Source organism: Musa acuminata, chromosome BXJ3-11 (genome assembly GCF_036884655.1).
Source record: "Musa acuminata AAA Group cultivar baxijiao chromosome BXJ3-11, Cavendish_Baxijiao_AAA, whole genome shotgun sequence".
In the NCBI taxonomy this organism is placed as follows: Eukaryota; Viridiplantae; Streptophyta; class Magnoliopsida; order Zingiberales; family Musaceae; genus Musa; species Musa acuminata.
In genome coordinates this window covers 11,290,541-11,307,799 of record NC_088359.1, presented here as the reverse complement: position 1 = coordinate 11,307,799, position 17,259 = coordinate 11,290,541, and the positions used below count along the sequence as shown (strand labels likewise).

Genomic DNA, 17,259 nt, shown 5'->3' with positions numbered 1-17,259 from the left:
GGATCCGAAAGTGACGGCAATATAAGAGACAAAGGACTTCAACAATTTTTTTCTTAAAGAACTTATCGGGTCTTTAATGACATATGAAATAACTTGTATTAAACTTGATGAACATGAGAACAACCTTCCAAAGAACATGAAGGATTTGACACTTTGAACAATAAAAGATCACTTGAGAGAAAACTTAAGTGATGATGATGATGATGACCTTGAACTCCTAACAATAAAATTTAAAAAGTTCATAAAACAATAATTAAGGAATAAAAATGAACTTAAAAATGACAAAACAACTTGCTATGAATGCAATTGGTCGGGGCACTTAAAAAGCGAATGTTCGCAAGTGAAGAAGAAACTACAAAAGAAGAAGAAAGCACTTATGACAACATGGGACGAATCAAGTGCATCCGAAGATGAGGTTACGAACCACGCCTTGGTGGCCTTCAACAATGAGGTAAGTAAGTCAACCAAAACTTGTTTACCTTACTATGAAATTCACATTTCATGAGTTGTTTTTAAATTAGTTAGTAAGAAATAAAAAAATATATTTTAAATTATTTAGTAAGAAATAAAAAAATATAAAAAAATCATACTTCTCTTTCTAGTGATTTTGAAGAATTAAAAAAAATTAATTAATGAGCATAACTATTGTATGTTAATTCCTTGCACTAAGTATGAAAAGTTAGATTCACTTAAGAAGGATGATAAGACCTTAGGAATCTTTTGTTAACTACAATAAAAGAAAGATCATTGGAATTAAAATGATTATTAAGAAATTAAATCTTTTGTTTGAAGATGTTTTAATATGTCATACTATTGACCATGATAATGCTTGTTTTTTGAGTTTAAACGATAATGCATGATTTTGGCTTAGAAAATAATAACATGCTTGTATGAAATCAATCACATAGAGGAATGCATTATTTTTCTTGAAAATGACTCTATCCCCAAAACTTATTAAATTTTTTAATAAGAAATCGATAAATCTATTTATGTCATTTTGAATCTCTTGAAAGTGATTTTAATGATTTGACAATTTGAATTTGAATGAGTTTTATCTATATCATGATCTTGAATTCTTGGAATTATAACTTGAGATTTTCTTTTATGAATCAAGATCTCTTACTTTTTATTCTTGTATGATTCTTGGATTTTATTTAAGAGATTTTCTATATGAATTATGAGATTTCTTATGCATGAATAAAGATATTTTATCATTCTATTCTTCTATGTTTTTTTTACTATTTACAAAAAAAGAGATTTGTCAAAATGAATCATGTCTTTTGATATTCAAATGATATTTGTTATTATATCTTTCATGTCATGATTTATTTATGTTACTTTCTTGTATTCATAAATTATATACCTCATTACATTTGATTTAAATTTATCTTTATCATGATGTGAAAATTGATGTAAAGGGAAAAGAATTATAAAATTGTATTCTTCCCTTTTTGTTTGACAATGACAATGGGGGAGATAAAATTGTTAGGTTGCATGTTTTAAAATGATGTAAAACTTGTTAGCTTGTACATTTTAAGGAGAAAAACTTGCTAGCTTGCACATTTCAAGGAGAAGAATTTGATAGCTTACACATCTCAAGAGAAGCAAAAGTACAAACTTACACATCTCAAGAAGTAAAATTTACAAACTTGCACTAACTCAAAATTGTTGCTAGCTTGTATATTATAAAAATTACACATCTCAAAAACTTGCTAGATGCACTTATCCTTTTTGTTGATGACTAAGGGGGAGAAGATATGATGATGAGTTGAATCATGCATGGTAGGATGTACTTTTATATTTTTAAACACTGTATGATTTTATGAATTTAAAGGTTCTATCAATATGATATATTGATAGGGGGAGTTTAGTTTAAACTCTATCATCAATTGATTGTCATCATCAAAAAGGGAGAAATTGTTGAATCTCGAATTTTGATGATAAAATCAATTGATGAGTTTGTGATCTAATTTGCATTTTGAGTAACACAAGACTTGCTTCAATCAAGTAGAGGCAAATTGATTAAAGGATGAGGAATCAAACGTTGGGTCCGAGTTAAACATGTCAAACGATTGGACGTCGAGCCGGAGGATTGGTCGACATACCAGCAAAAGTTTTTTATGCCATGAGTTCGGGCATCAGGCCGAAGGATCAGACATTGCACTAAGGAGATAGGAAGTTGCGGGTGTCAACATGCCGATTGGGCAATACTTTGAGGGAGAGGACGAAGTGCCGAATGAACCAATGATATGCTGGACAATATATAATTCATGCTTGTAATCAATTATGTCTAGATCGAGTTAGTTTAGGTCTAATTAAGTCAGTATTAGGGTGAAACAATGCTAACTCAATTAAGCACCAACAATAAGAGCTATTTTGGGCTAAGTGGAAAGCTCATTCAATGACCCATAGTTGGCCCAAACGATGGCACCGCTAGATTAAGCGGTGGTACTGTCCAAACACAGTCTCCTAGACTATGTTAGTTGGTGATACCATTAGTCTAAGCGGTGGTACTGTCCAGTGTCAGTGCTGCAGGCGGTAGTATCGCCTAGCACAAGCAGTGGTACCGTCAGGACTTAGGAAACCTGTGATAAGACCTTTTTTGGCTCCATTTTTGAAGCCATTTTGGGTCTATAAATACCCCACTCTTTCTTGCTTGGGTAAGCGTAAAAAAAAGGGTAGAAAGGGGGAAAGAATCCTTTGCTCATTCTTAGAGTTTAGAGTTTAGAGTTGAGTGTTCCCCTCCACCTCTTAAAAGCTTAAAAAGTATTGAGTGTTCCCCTCCACCTCTTAGAGTTTAGAGTTCATTCTAAGAGAGGTATGAAACTTGTAAAAGTTCTCTCTTGAGCTTGTAAAAAGGAGAAAGAGTTGTCAGGGTAGTTGATCTTTGCTCGTTGGAAAAAAAGATCGGTAGTGGAAGCCGCTGGCCTCGAGTGAAGAGGAATTAGGGGTGGACATAGGTCACGACGATCGAACCACTATAAATTGATTTACCATTTCTGTTATGCTTTTCATTCTCGTATTGCTAACTAATTTATTTGCTCACTACTTTATGAACGTTTCAAGTTAAACTCTTTTCCGATATCGATTTTCATTGAACATAGTTTTTCAAACCGAGATTTTTACATAAGCACTAATTCACCCCCTCTCTTAGTGTCAAAACTATTCTAACATTAATGAGGGACCCAAAGCTAAATGGGTACCTAAAAGCAAACACCCTTTTTTTGTAGATATGTTTATAATCAAAAGCTAGAAGCAAGAGATGATACCTTGATAGTGGATACTCATGACACAAGACCGGAGATCCAACACACTTCTCTAAGCTCACTATCCAAGATGAAGGATATATCACATTTGGAGACAACAACAATGAAAAAATTATTGGTAAAGGAACCATAGGTAACAAGTCAAGCCTCTTGATTGAAGATGTATTATTAGTAGATGCTTTAAAATATAATCTACTAAGCATTAGTCAATTATATGATAAAGGATAAATAGATCTATGATTGCCTTAAATCATAATAATGTGTATACTATTAATATTAATGATTTTTGTAATGAAACGTGTTTTTCAGCTTTAAACGATGATGCATGGCTTTGACATAGGAGATTAGGTCATACTAGCATGAAACTAATATCTTAAATTTCAACTAGAGAACTTGTAAGAGAAATACCTAGCATCAAGTTTGTCAAAGATAAAGTTTATGATGTATGTCAACTAAAAAAATAAATAAAAAGTAGTTTTAAATCAAAGAATTAAATAAGCACATTTAGACCACTACAATTGATCCATATAGATTTATTTGGACCAATTGATACAACAAGTTTAGAAGGTAGTAAATACGCTTATGTAATTGTTGATGATTATAGTAGATACACTTGGACATACTTCTTGACACACAAAAGTGATTGCTTTAAATATTTTTTGAAATTTTATAAACTTTGAAATTTCAAAATGAAAACGGTTTTATGATTTCGTCTATTCGTAGTGATCATGGTGGTGAGTTTCAAAACCATGATTTTCAAAATTTTTTGTGAGTCAAATGGGTACAATCATAATTTCTTTACTCCAAGAAATCCATAACAAAATGGAGTAGTTAAGAGAAAAAATAGGAACTTATAAGAGATGACAAGAACTATGTTAAACGAACATAGCCTACTAAAATATTTTTGGGCTGAAACTGTTAAGATGACATTCTATGTCATGAATATGGTTCTTGTAGGACCATTACTTTCCAAAACTCCCTATGAATTGTGTAACAACAAAAGACCTAATATTTCATATTTTAAAATTTTCAGTTATAATTATTTTGTTTTAAATGAAAAAGATGTCTTAGGAAAATTTGATGCAAAATCCGATGAATGCATTTTTCTCGGTTATTCCTCTATTTCTAAAGTCTTTCATGTCTTTAATAAAAGAACCTTAGTTATAGAGGAATCCATTCATGCTGTTTTTAATGAGCTTTCCGAATTAAAAAAAAATGATTTTGATTTTGATTTTGATTTTAATGCTTTAAATTTGAATAAAAACTCTCATCCCTCAAGCAACTTGGATGCATCTTCTTCCAAAGAATCCTTACCTAAAGAATGAAAGTATATAGATGCTCATCCTAATGAGCTAATCATTGGGAATACATTAAAAGGTGTTTAAACTCATTCTTCTTTTAAAATTTTTTGTGCGAATATAACCTTCTTGTCTCAAATTGAACCAAAATGCATTGACGAAGGCCTAAAAGATGATTCCTAGGTTATTGCAATGCAAGAGGAGTTAAATCAATTTGAGAGAAATGAGGTATGGAAGCTTGTTCCTAGACCTAGCGATCATTTAGTAATTAGTACTAAATGAGTCTTTAGAAACAAGCAAGATGAATTTGGTATCGTGGTTAGAAACAAGGCTAGATTAGTGACCAAAGGTTTCAACCAAGAAGAAAGTATCGATTATAAAGAAACTTTTGCTCTTGTGGTTAGACTTGAAGCTATAAGAATTCTCCTTGCCTATGCATATTGTAATAATTTGAAGTTATTTCAAATGGATGTCGAAAGTGCTTTTCTAAATGACTTTATTTTCGAAGAAGTTTATGTTAAGCAACCACCTGGATTTGAAAATGCTCTCTTTCCTAACAATATTTTAAAGTTATCTAAGGTTCTCTATGGGTTAAAACAAGCCGGCTTGGTATGAGAGGCTTAGTTAATTCCTTATTCAAAATAATTTTATGAAAGACAAGGTCGATACTACATTGTTTATTAAATATTTTAAAAATAATTTTTTTATTATTCAAATTTATGTTGATGATATCATTTTCGGTTCTTAAAATGAATTCTTGTGTGAATCGTTTGTCAAGAGTACGAGTCAAGAATTTGAAATGAGCTTAATGGGTGAATTAACTTTCTTCTTAGGATTATAAATTAAGCAATTAAGTGATGTAACTTTTATTCATCAAACTAAATATGCTTTAGATCTATTAAAATGATTTAATATGCATAGTGCTAAGGTTATTGATACACTAATGAGCACTTCCACAAAGATATATATGGACATTGATGGAGAATGTTTTGATCAAAAAACTTATAGGGGTGTGATAGGTGGTAGTTCACTATACCTCATAGCAACTAGGCCTGATAATATGTTTAGTGTTGGACTATGTGCTAGATTTCAATATAATCCCAAACAATCTCACTTAAAAGCTGTTAAAAGGATTTTAAAATACCTAAAAGGAACACCTAATCTAGGATTATGATATCCAAAAACTAAAAATCTTGAATTTATTGCTTATGCCGATGTTGATTTTGCTGGATATAGAATAGATAAAAAAAAGCATATCTGAAACATATCAACTCTTAGGTTATTCACTTGTTTCTTAGTCATCCAAGAAACAAAATTCAATTGCATTATCTACAACCGAGGCTGAATATGTAGTAGTAGATGTATGTTATGCACAAGTTATTTAGATGAAAAACACTTTAAAAGATTATAGACTATATTTGAAAAATATTCCTATAAAATGTGATAATACTAGTGCAATATGTTAAAAAAAAAATAGCATTCAACACTCTAGAACTAAACATATTGACATTAGACATCATTTTATTAGAGATCATATTGATAACCATGATATATCTTTAGAATTTATTGATACAAAATATCAATTAGTTGATATTTTTACAAAACCATTGAATGAAGAATAATTTGATTTTATTAGAAGATAATTAGACATATTAAATCTTCCTAACGTGTGAGTTCCTCTTATACAATTTTTGGATTTCTCGATTTTTATAACTTGAGTTTTCTTTTTAAATTGAGATCATTTCCTATCATTCCTTCTTCTTGCAATGTGCTAAAAAAGAGATTTGATTCATGGACTTTTGGTATACTTGATCTTTTATATGATGATTATTTCCTACGAATCCTTCCTCTTTCTATTTAAACTTTGATTCATGGACTTTCAGAACTTACAGCTTGATTCTTTTCTTTATGTGATGAATGAATTCCTCCCTCCTCCTCCTTCTTCTTATTCTTTTTTTTTTTTTACGACAAAGGGGAGAATGCAAAAATACTAGCTTGTACATCTCAAGAGAATAAAAAATGCTTGCACATATAAAGAGAAGTGCTAGCTTTCTCATATCAAGAAGCAAAAGTTGCTCTCTTGCACATCTCAAGAAGCAAAAATTTTGTTTAACTTTATATCTCAAAAACTTGCTAGCTTGCATATTCTAAAGTGGTGTAAAACTTACTCAAACACTAACTTGTTAGCTCGTACTTTTCTCCTTTTTGTTAATTACAAAGGAGGAGAAGTAATAAGTAATGATGAATGATTAAAAATTTTAATGTTTTGATATCATGTATGTTATGCCCAAAGTAATGTTGACTTATTTTTGGTATCATGCATGAAGTGATGATTAGTTATAATGTTTTGAAATTGTGCATCTTAATTTTGATAATTTGAAACTATGATGCATAATATATGAAATTTTGATACGATGCAATATGATCAAAATTGTTTCACTTGAATTCAAAAGTTAAATTTTCTTTTAAATTCAAGTTTGCCTTATTTCGATATGGCATATAGATAGGGGGAGCTAAGATTAACTCCGTCATTAATTGATTATCATTATAAAAAAGGCGAAGATTATTGAATCTCGAATTTTAATGATGAAATTAATTGATTTATGATCTAATACATGTGTTGAGAAAAGTGATGCAGGACTAACTACGATCATGAAAACGCAAAACAATTAAAGAATCAAACGTTGGGTTAGAGTCAAAGATCGAGCATCGGGTCGAAAGAATCAGACAATATGCTGAGAATAGATGGATTAGGCGTTATGCCGAAGGTTCGGATGATGCACCAAAAGCTCGCTAGGAGTTCATCGGGAGTTTGTCGGAAGTTTGCCGGAAGTTCGGATGAACAATTGACATGCCAGACAATTAAGATTGCTAGTATTATAATTGTTTTAGTCTTAATTATAATAGTTAGGTGTCAATTTGAGTTAGTTTGAGGAGTAATCATACTAACTCAATTAGGAGCCAACTAGACCTGAAATAGGACTGAATTGGGCCGGATGGATGGCCCATTCAGTGATTTGGAGCCACGTCAGGCGGTGGCACCGCTAGAGCTAGCGGTGGAACCGCTTAAGACTCGGCCTCCCATGCGCTATTTGGGCGTTGATACTGTCGGCAGTTAATGCTGTCAGGCGGTGGTACTGCCCGAGCCTAATCTTTGAGGCTATGTCAAGCATTTGTACCACTCAGACTAGCGGTAGTATTGTTAGAGCAAGGTTATCATGCCATGGACTTAGCTGGAATTGCCTAAGTCGTGAGGCACCCTTGCGGTCAAGACATGAACTTAGCTTGAGTTGTCTAAGTCGCGAAGCACCCTTGCGCTAACTCCTCAGACTTAGTTGGGATTGTCTAAGTCATGAGGCGCCCTTGCGATATACGTGTCCGCAAAGGATCAGCCTAGTTGCAACCTCGTACAAGTCCCGAAGGACCTGTAAAACAAAAAGTTGATTAGATTGGAAACAAGCGACGGGCAAGTCCTGACGTCTCGGAAAGAGGAAAGCTTTACAAGCAATTCAACAAGCACCTTGTGTGCACAGGAGAAAAGAGAGAAAAGAGGAAAACAAGGACTTTAGAAGGTAGAACAAATAGTTGCAAGTCCACAAACAACTACTCACCGGGTGCTAGGCGCGAAAGCAAGTTCCCGTCAAGTTAACTGCAAACTTGTGAAGAGTTTTTCAATGCTCGATAATATACCGAAGCCCCATCCATCCCTGTGCCACCTGGGGGGTTCCAGGGTGCTGAGATGGCTGACGTTTCGCGTGCAACTGCGGCTTGCAGAAAACAAGCCGTGGCAAGCGAAAACGGGGCTGTTTTGGGCAGTTCAGCCCGACGCGGCGAGCGGTCGCACTACAGCGCTGCAACCTATTCGAACATGTATTTTTATAAGCAAAAACACATAAAACTAAGACAAAACATGTTGCCATATCTCAGTACAAGCATGCAAAAGCGACGAGCGATTCGCTGAACAAAGTTGTTGCGGGTGCGCGATGACCGTTCGTGACAATCAAGCTGTGGTACCACCAATACCCCGGAAACCAGGGATGAGGCACTTTTTGGCTTCATTTTTGAAGCCATTGGGGCCTATAAATACCCCAATCTTTCTTGCTTGCCTAATCACAAAAACTGAATACAAATCTTGAGATTTTGAGTTATAAAAGTCTTGAAAAAGTACTAAGTGTCCTCCTCCTTCTTAAGATTTATGATCATTCTAAGAGAGGTGTGAGGCTTGTAAAGGTTGTATCCTAAACTTGTGAAAATGAGAAAGAGTTGTAAGAGGGTAATTGGTCTTCGCCCATCGAAGGAAGATCGTTAGTGAACGTCGATGGCCTCGACGGAGGAGAAATCAGGAGTGGACGTAGGTCATGACAACCGAACCACTATAAATCCAGTGTGCTCTCATCTTTGCTGTTTATCTTTATTGCTTACTTATTTTGTTGCTCACTCTACCTTGCACCAACTTTAAGCCAAGCACACTCGAGATTGGTTTTCATCGAATGAGATTTTGTTGAATCGACGAAAATTTTCTTTAAGCACTAATTCACACCCCCCCCCCCTCACGTGATTGGCTTGTAGGGCATCTATAACTAGCATTTAGTCTGTTGCACATGATTCTCCCTCTTGAGAAGCGGGATTTATTTTCTTGGATATCTATCCCATTGGAGAAACTTTTCTCTTTGCATCCTTCCATTTGGAAGTTTCGAAGACCACTATCCTCTTAGATTACTCCACCTTACTGAATAAACTATGTACTATTCTACCCCTATAACTCGTTAGATTGTGACTTTTCGTTAATATATCCTTTATTGTACCCCTCAAGGCTTAGCAATATACTAAACTTATTATAAACTTTATTCTCTTAAGAGATATCCTTCCCATGCTAAAGAGAAAATTTTAATGCTCTATGGTGTTGAGTTTTGGTCGCCTTGGGATAGCCATGGATAGGTCATCGTCCGCATACAAGCCCTTGCATAAGTACCAAATTCTTCGAGTTAGTAGTTCTTCTCACTTCTATAAGCTTTGCATAACTTTTTTAGTCATCAAGCAGCCCATCCCTCTTTGCATGGTCTTATCCTTTGCTAAGCAACCCACTTGCCTTGAGTATAATCAAGTTTGGTTCTTTACATCAAGTTATAACTCGAACTCAGCCATCCTAACCTTTATGCGCTATGTATTCTTCCTAACTTGCTTGTCCTCGTGGTGCATCTCGCACAAAGGGTTGACTATTACTCTGAATACCAATCTCGAATGCCTACTCCTATGAGGAAGTACTTTCCCTATATCTCAACACCTATTTCCCTCAAACGATCATGTGTGCTGACTAGTCTTAATACAGCCGTATTAGGTTCCCCGCATTTGTATATCATGTGTTTCTAAATATGCATTTCTCGCTTTGATACCATTTATTATGGACTTAGCTAGTTTTATCTCAATTGTGCAGCACCTTTCCATGTTTGTTTGTAAAAAGTCAGCCTCCTTAAAACCTCTTATGGTCCTTTAAATTCTAGTAAAAGAGAAAATGGGTTAAATGAAGCATTTAACTTAAGATCTCACAAGCAGCCATTTCAAAAATACTTGATAATTGATGTAAATTATAAATATAAACTTTGCAAACTCTGAACGGTTATGCGATAAAAGGTCCAAGATGATTCGTCATGATCAAAAGTCTCCACGAGTGCTCACATGATAGCGAACCATCCTTAGACACTACCCTAAAGGCCCATTCAACCATGTGGCACCCATGTTGCTCCTAGGTGATATGCTAGTTGACACTCTGCACTACGTTGTGGAGCTAAAATACTCTTAAAATGACTACTTGGATGGCTTATTTATGAGCAATTTTATCTCTATACAATAATTATATACAACATACATTTACAAGCTTGAAACGATCACAAAAGCCAACCAAAATAGGACTGTCAAGTCTACTACAAGCCCCCTACATACTGTGAAAAGCATGAACAAAATCGAAAGACATGGATATACACAAATATTACATCGAATATTTTATTTATAGTTTCATTTATAACACTACGCCTCGTACAATCGCCCTCACCTTCCCTCCCCTCTTCCTCTACCATCATCGCTTGCACACCTCACACTTATTGTCCTCACTCGTAACCTCCTCCACTGAGATCGACGATAGAAACGATGGAGACACCAAGGGGGGTGCTTGTGCCCCCTTGCCTATAGCCCCCTGCAAATGTGATGATAGGAATGACGAGAATGATGAGACAAAGATGACAAGTAAGGTGGGTGGGAGAAATGGGGCGAAAGTGACGATGACAGGATAGAGGCAAGAGCAACGAGCGAAGGATAGGAGGGAGGTGCCCCATTGCAGAGGTGGGCAAGGGAAGAGGTGACGTTGGATGACAACCAATGAGAGCTATATGAGAATTTGGCAAGACTAATATTTTTTTTAGAATTTCCCATAAGTAAATATACTACTATTTGCATCCTCAAATCTACTAATTCAATTTGCATTAATTTCCACCCTTCTCATGTCTTTCTACATGAGCCGGCCGATCCCGTCGATTTCGATGGAACGGACCCAAGTCGAACCCACATGGTGGCGGAGGCCCCGGCGCACGGCCCCGTCCCCGTCCCCGTCCCGCCGCGCGCATGGAACCGCTGCATGGCCCTCCTCCGGCGCTGCTCCACCGAGCGCCACCTCCGCGCCGCCCACGCCCTTTTCGTCTCCGGCGGCCTCCACCGCCACCCCTTCGCCCTCAGCCGCCTCATTCTCGCCGCCTGCTCCCTCCGCCCCCCTGCCCTCGCCTACGCCTCCCTCCTCTTCCACCGCTCCCCCTCCCCTCCCAACTCCTTCATGCACAACGCCCTCATCCGCGCCCATGCCCGCGGCCCCGACCCCGCCGCGGCCCTCTCCTTCTTCCGCCTCCTCCTCCGCGCCCCGCCCGCCTCCGCCGCCGCTGACCACCACTCCTTCCCCTTCGCCCTCGCCGCCTGCGGTGCCTCTGGCTCCCTCGCCACCGGCGCCCAGATCCACGCCCTCGTCGTCAAGAACGGCCTCTTTTCCGCCGACCACTACGTCCAGACCGCCGTATTGCGGCTCTACTGCAACGCCACTGACGAGGCCGCCAAAGTATTCGACGAAATTTCCGTGCGAGACGCCGTCCACTACGACGTCCTCATGAACGCGTTCATCCGCGCCGGTCTACCCTCCGAGGCGCTGCGACTGTTCGACCATTTGCTGATCTCCCGCATCGAGCCGGACGAGTTCGCCGCCACCACCGCTCTCACGGCTTGTGCACACGCCGGTGCTCTCAAGCAGGGCGTTCGAATTCACAAGCTCGTCGAGGGGAAGGGACCCTCATTCCTATGGGACACCTTCCTGGGGTCGGCTCTCGTGAGCATGTACGCGAAGTGTGGGTGCATAAAGGATGCCGTCGACGTGTTCAACGCGATGCCTGAGAGGAATACCCACATGTGGGCCACCATGATCGGCGCGTACGCCATGCATGGATTCTCCAAGGAGGCAATGGCTTGCTTGCGGCGGATGCAGGAGGAGGATGGCCTGCGCCCGGATGGGATTGTACTGCTTGGGGCGCTCGCTGCCTGCGTTCATGCTGGCCTGGTGGAGGACGGCCTACAGCTTCTGGCCGAAATGGAGGCTCGACACTCGGTGATCCCCGAGCACGAGCACTACAGCTGCGCTGTCGATATGCTGTGCAGAGCGGGTCGGCTGGACGAGGCACTACATCTCGTACGTGAAATGCCGATGAGGCCTCTGGCATCAGTGTGGGGCTCGTTGCTCACAGGATGCAGGATACATGGGAACACGGAACTCGCCGAGGTTGCTGTTGCAGAGCTGCAGAGCTTTGCGGCTGGCGACGGAGATGATGAAGGTGTTTATGTCCAGTTGTCGAACATCTATCTCAATGCTGACAGGAAGGAGGACGCACGCAGGATTCGCAAGCTGATCGGTAGCAGAGGGATCAAGAAGACGCCTGCATGCAGCGCGATTGAGGTGGATGGGAATGTGAGCTCATTTGTGGCAGGGGATCAAGTGCACCCTCAGCGGCTGGAGATATGCCTGATGTTGGAGGTGTTGGCAGATCATATGCGCCCCTGCTCTGAGGATGAGTTATGAGGTGGAGGATTGCTCGTAGAGATATGAACAAGATGATGACATGAAGCCCACCAAACAAGTTGAATCATACAGCGGAATAGCTGATGTTTGTGAGACTTGGAATGTCATGTTGGCTCATCACTTAAACCGAGTTCATGAGCATCAGCTTGTGGACAGAACCAATTGTTTGTCGATGAGGACGAATCCTGCACTGTATGTAGTCTCTCTTCGTGAAGCATTGATCTACTGGAGGTCAGAAGTCAACTGAAGTATACAGATCAGAAAACAGAGTCACGCTGAGATTCTCAGTTATGGCAACAGAGAAAAAACTGATTTTTTTGAGGATATTTTTGAGCAAGAGAATGTTATGGAATTCTTATATTAGAAATTTCTTGGAATTTTAAGTTTGAGACAATTGATTTTTGTGGACTGAAAGTGTCTCAGGGAGTTCCTTCCTCTTCGAAATGCCTTCTCTGAGGATGAACATTTTGCTCAGACATCTCTGTAGCACATTATAGTTTCAATTACTGAGAATTTGTTTTCAAGTTTCCATTACGGATCATATGCTTTCGATTTATAGCAGTCATTTGCTGCAGATCCTCAGAACAGCTTGAGAAATGAAGTAACTGTCAGTCATACAATAACAATAAAACGGTAAGTCTCAATAAAATTACTGTCAGTCGGAATCATCAATTTCAATTATCTTTGCTTGTTGTCTCGCTCTATGATTTTTTTTCTTGTAAGATAAATGATTAGGACAAGATTCAAGTAATTTTGGCATAATCTTCTGAGAGTAAAGGTTGAATGCTCTATGAACATTCCTGCCCTGTTAAGCTCTAAGGAATGTCTATGATGCGCATTGCAGACGGAGCCTGCAGTTTAGATTCAAGTCATGGTGCTTTCTGTTACCTACTCAATGCATTAAAGTCCATGGCAATCTCACTGACAGCATAATATAAACTTTCAAGCGGCCCTTTTTGGCATTGATATTATTATTTTTATTTACTTACATATCTTGAGTTGTGTGAGGGATTGTAAAGATTTGAGTACAGGAAATTTTGGTTCGTTTTCTTTTTCTGTTAATATTTTCTTCTTCTTTTTTTTGAAAAGAGGAAAAACTATTCATTAAGCCGAAGTATCAATGGGAGTGGAGCCATGAGCTTCCAAAAAAATTGAGTAAGACCTCTGACCCACCCTATGTTAGCAAGAATGTGCACCCCGGAATTGAGGCGGGGGTGGGTGTAAGGGGACATAATGGATATAATTTAGAAGAGCCACAAATCTTAAACAATATGCATACCTTCAGAGAAACTTATAATTGCATTCAAGAATATAAGCAAGAGATGAAAAATCAAGGAATGTAAGGAATGCCATATAAGCAGCAGAGTATCAACAAAATTCTCTAGAAGTTCAGATACCTGAGGAGAATGGAAACTCCAATATTTGGGCAGCAAAAGCATGTTCAAAGGTTGTCAATATTGAGATGTATGTCACTCGTTTAAGAGGTGTTCCAACTCATCAAAATCATCGATCGCCACCTAATTCGTTGTGGATAATAATGCTAGTCTGCTTATAAAATGTCTCCTTTTGAGCATCCCAGTCTTTCACGATATCATCTACCATGTCTCCCACCAACTTATTGTCTTCTATAATGTGTTTTGCATCCTCGACATCCATCGTATCAGTAGCTTCTTTTATAGGAGAAAAGAATGACAAGAGAAGAAAACTTTTTCAGTGAAGGAAAACACAAGAATAAGAAACTAAAAATTTTCTAGAATGAACATGGTATCACACTGAAAGATAGATGTTGAGCTATATTTTAAAGGTGAAAGATATTTAGTCAATATGCCAAAAGGCTGAAGAAAACACAAGAATACTAACATGACAAATTTCAAAATGTTGAAGCAATGTCCTGATATCCTAGGATAGATAAATCATGCTTCTAAAACATGCCTAACTGACATGGAAATCAATTCTAGTCTAGATATTTGCCTAAATTATGCAAAAAAAGTCACTTGAGTTGGGCATAATCAATAATTTACCTTCTAGAAACAAATTATATTGATTCCTCTTAACCAATTGACCACAGATACTCTATAAAGCACCAGCTTAAAGTTAATTAAGGTAATTATAATGAAGTTAACCCTTTTAACTTCACTCAAAGAACAGACATTAAGGTAATTATGATGACAGCACCCAGCATAAAGTTCCCATTTCATAATTGGTTTGATAGATAAAAAGCAAATTGTTCGATTAACAGAACTTTTTTACCCTTAATTTCCTCACTTTAAAATACTACTCCAGAGCTTTCCCACATTTAGTTAGTAAATCTGACTGAAAATTGAGCAATTCCTAGGCCTGAGTTTAACCTTTTTAACAGTCATAGAATAGAGGTGTATGTCCTATTATGCTTATAGTTGAAACAATCATAAGATAGACTCTAAATTTATTGTTCAAGAGTAATTTTAGCTTGGCAGACTAATGATCCAGTTTATTAACTAGAATATAGTGCCTCCAAAGACAAAAATGATGAGTACTTTCCTTATACAACAATCAGGAAAAGATAGAAGAGATCGATTTTCTTCAGTGATAAATACAAGCTCCTCAACAAGTTGAAAATTTGATACAAGGCACGCAATGCACATCTCACCATCAAGCCTAAATGACATGACTAAGATGCTTAGGGTCTAGTTGTGGCAAATGCACTATTTTGCTCGATAAATAACTGATGAGAACCAAATGTGTAAATATGTAAGGAAAGTTGCTAATAAACATGAAAGATGCAGCAAAGGCAATTAAACAGTGCCAAAATCACCAAAGACCCATGGAACTGATATCTAAGACATTAAAAATGAGCTTAAGAATCAAATAGCGTTGGAGCATACAAAGAGATAATAAATTTTGAAGGCAGGTTTATATGGTTGAGTCTCATAGAGGCAGTAAAGGCAATAGAGACCACCCAATCTCCTTAACAATGCACCTGTCGACACCATATAGACATTCATCACTAATTGTCTCTATTCATAAAAACAAGCATATAAAAACTAGAATGGGAATTATGGTGATAAGACATACGAATAGAATAGGAGTAAAGTGACTGCATAAAGAAGGCTTCATTAGAAGTAGGTTTAGCCTCATAAATATAAGAGAACTTCTTGGCCATCCACACCCTCTTCATATCTGCCAGTGTGGTATAATTACCCTGCCAGTTCAAGAGACGACGATGTAAGCTCTCTATAAACTAAAACATGCATTTTGGTTTGAAGAAGATCAAGAAAGCAGACAAGATTTGAGAAGAAGAAATTACCTCGGTGAACTCATCTAGAAGTTCATCAGCATCCAACTTGAAAGGAGTGAGGTCCATATCAATATCATCAAGATTCAAGCATCCATGTGTCGATGATTATTTGCTACTGCTGCATATGCAACAACTGCTTGGAGAAGTGGCTAGTTAATGCACATGGATCTATAAATTCTTAATTTGAACCCAATTATCCATGCCTAGTTTTCTAAAGTTGAAGTTTGAACTCGATTCTTATCCCAAATTAAATGAAGCTATAAGAGATAAACAAAAGGAATCTCAGAATCAATAATGAATCAGTATTTTCTATATCATTTTAATATGTTTTCTTTTCCTTCTTCTCACATGTATATCTCGATTTTGTTGCTCCAACAATAACGCAACTAGCAGAATCAACAAACAATGTCGAAGGCTTGAGAATAGTAACTAAACGTTGAAGTTTCCCTTTCTGAGATCGTTGTTCTTCGATTATAAAGAGAGGAGAAGGAAGTGGCTGGGAATAAGAGGTTGGTTGTACAACGATCACAGAGGGGGAAAAGGGAAGGCACTGGGAGAGTGGCTATTACACAGAAAAGGGAGAGGAGAGGAAAGTGTACCAGAGGGAGGCGGCTGTGCTGCTGCAGCAGGATCGCAATGGCAACGACAGCTAAGGCTTGAGAACCGGAGGAGGGTGGCTCATCGTCGAAGGCTGGCTTGAGAGACCCGAAAGGCGGCAGGCGATGACCGGCTTTCTGGAACTGGCCGGCGGTAGCGGGGCTTTGGTTTCGCCTTCGGCTTGAAGCGATTGGGAAAAGGTCGAGTCTTCCGTTGATCTTGAATTATTAAAAAGATGATACGAGTTGAGATGCTAAATGATGTATCGAACTTAAATATTTTAATAATTTAAGTAATACATAAAAGCAAATTATATATATATATATATATATATATATATATATATATATATATATATATATATATATATATATATATATATATATAGTTTTATCATTAAAAAAATGGAATTCCGATTAGAATTCTCGATCCTATAAATTTATATATCGAATATTCATCCGACACAAAACTATTACGATAACATAGTATATTAATAAATTATGTATTATTGATGTGTGGTAATAATTGTTACCTAATTGTTATGAAAGAAAAGTATTCAAAGAACCTCTTTCAGGCATATATGATTATGACATATATGGGTGGAGAGGTGAGAGTATTGAAACTGCTATCTACTATTCTATATTATAAGAACCATCGACCTAAGGAAGCAAAAAAATTAATTATCATTTTATATCTACTAATTATAGGATTCTCTAC

The 17,259-nt window shown here is 37.5% G+C and overlaps 2 protein-coding genes across 2 annotated transcripts; one reads left to right on the top strand and one right to left on the bottom strand.

Moving 5' to 3' along the window:
• The first annotated feature begins 10,720 nt into the window (after nucleotides 1–10,720).
• On the top strand, nucleotides 10,721–13,197 carry LOC135652750 (putative pentatricopeptide repeat-containing protein At3g28640). Its single transcript, XM_065173971.1, has one exon. The coding sequence runs from the start codon at nucleotides 11,124–11,126 to the stop codon at nucleotides 12,666–12,668; it is 1,545 nt and encodes a 514-aa protein (XP_065030043.1). The 5' UTR covers nucleotides 10,721–11,123; the 3' UTR covers nucleotides 12,669–13,197.
• Nucleotides 13,198–13,991: 794 nt separating this feature from the next.
• Nucleotides 13,992–16,771, bottom strand: LOC135586843 (uncharacterized). The gene is made up of 6 exons (XM_065174375.1): nucleotides 16,545–16,771; nucleotides 15,955–16,078; nucleotides 15,723–15,849; nucleotides 15,533–15,627; nucleotides 15,463–15,484; nucleotides 13,992–14,338 (listed from the first exon to the last, which is right to left on the bottom strand). The coding sequence occupies exons 2-6, from the start codon at nucleotides 16,009–16,011 to the stop codon at nucleotides 14,172–14,174; spliced, it is 468 nt and encodes a 155-aa protein (XP_065030447.1). The 5' UTR covers nucleotides 16,012–16,078; nucleotides 16,545–16,771; the 3' UTR covers nucleotides 13,992–14,171.
• Between the last annotated feature and the right edge of the window lie 488 nt (nucleotides 16,772–17,259).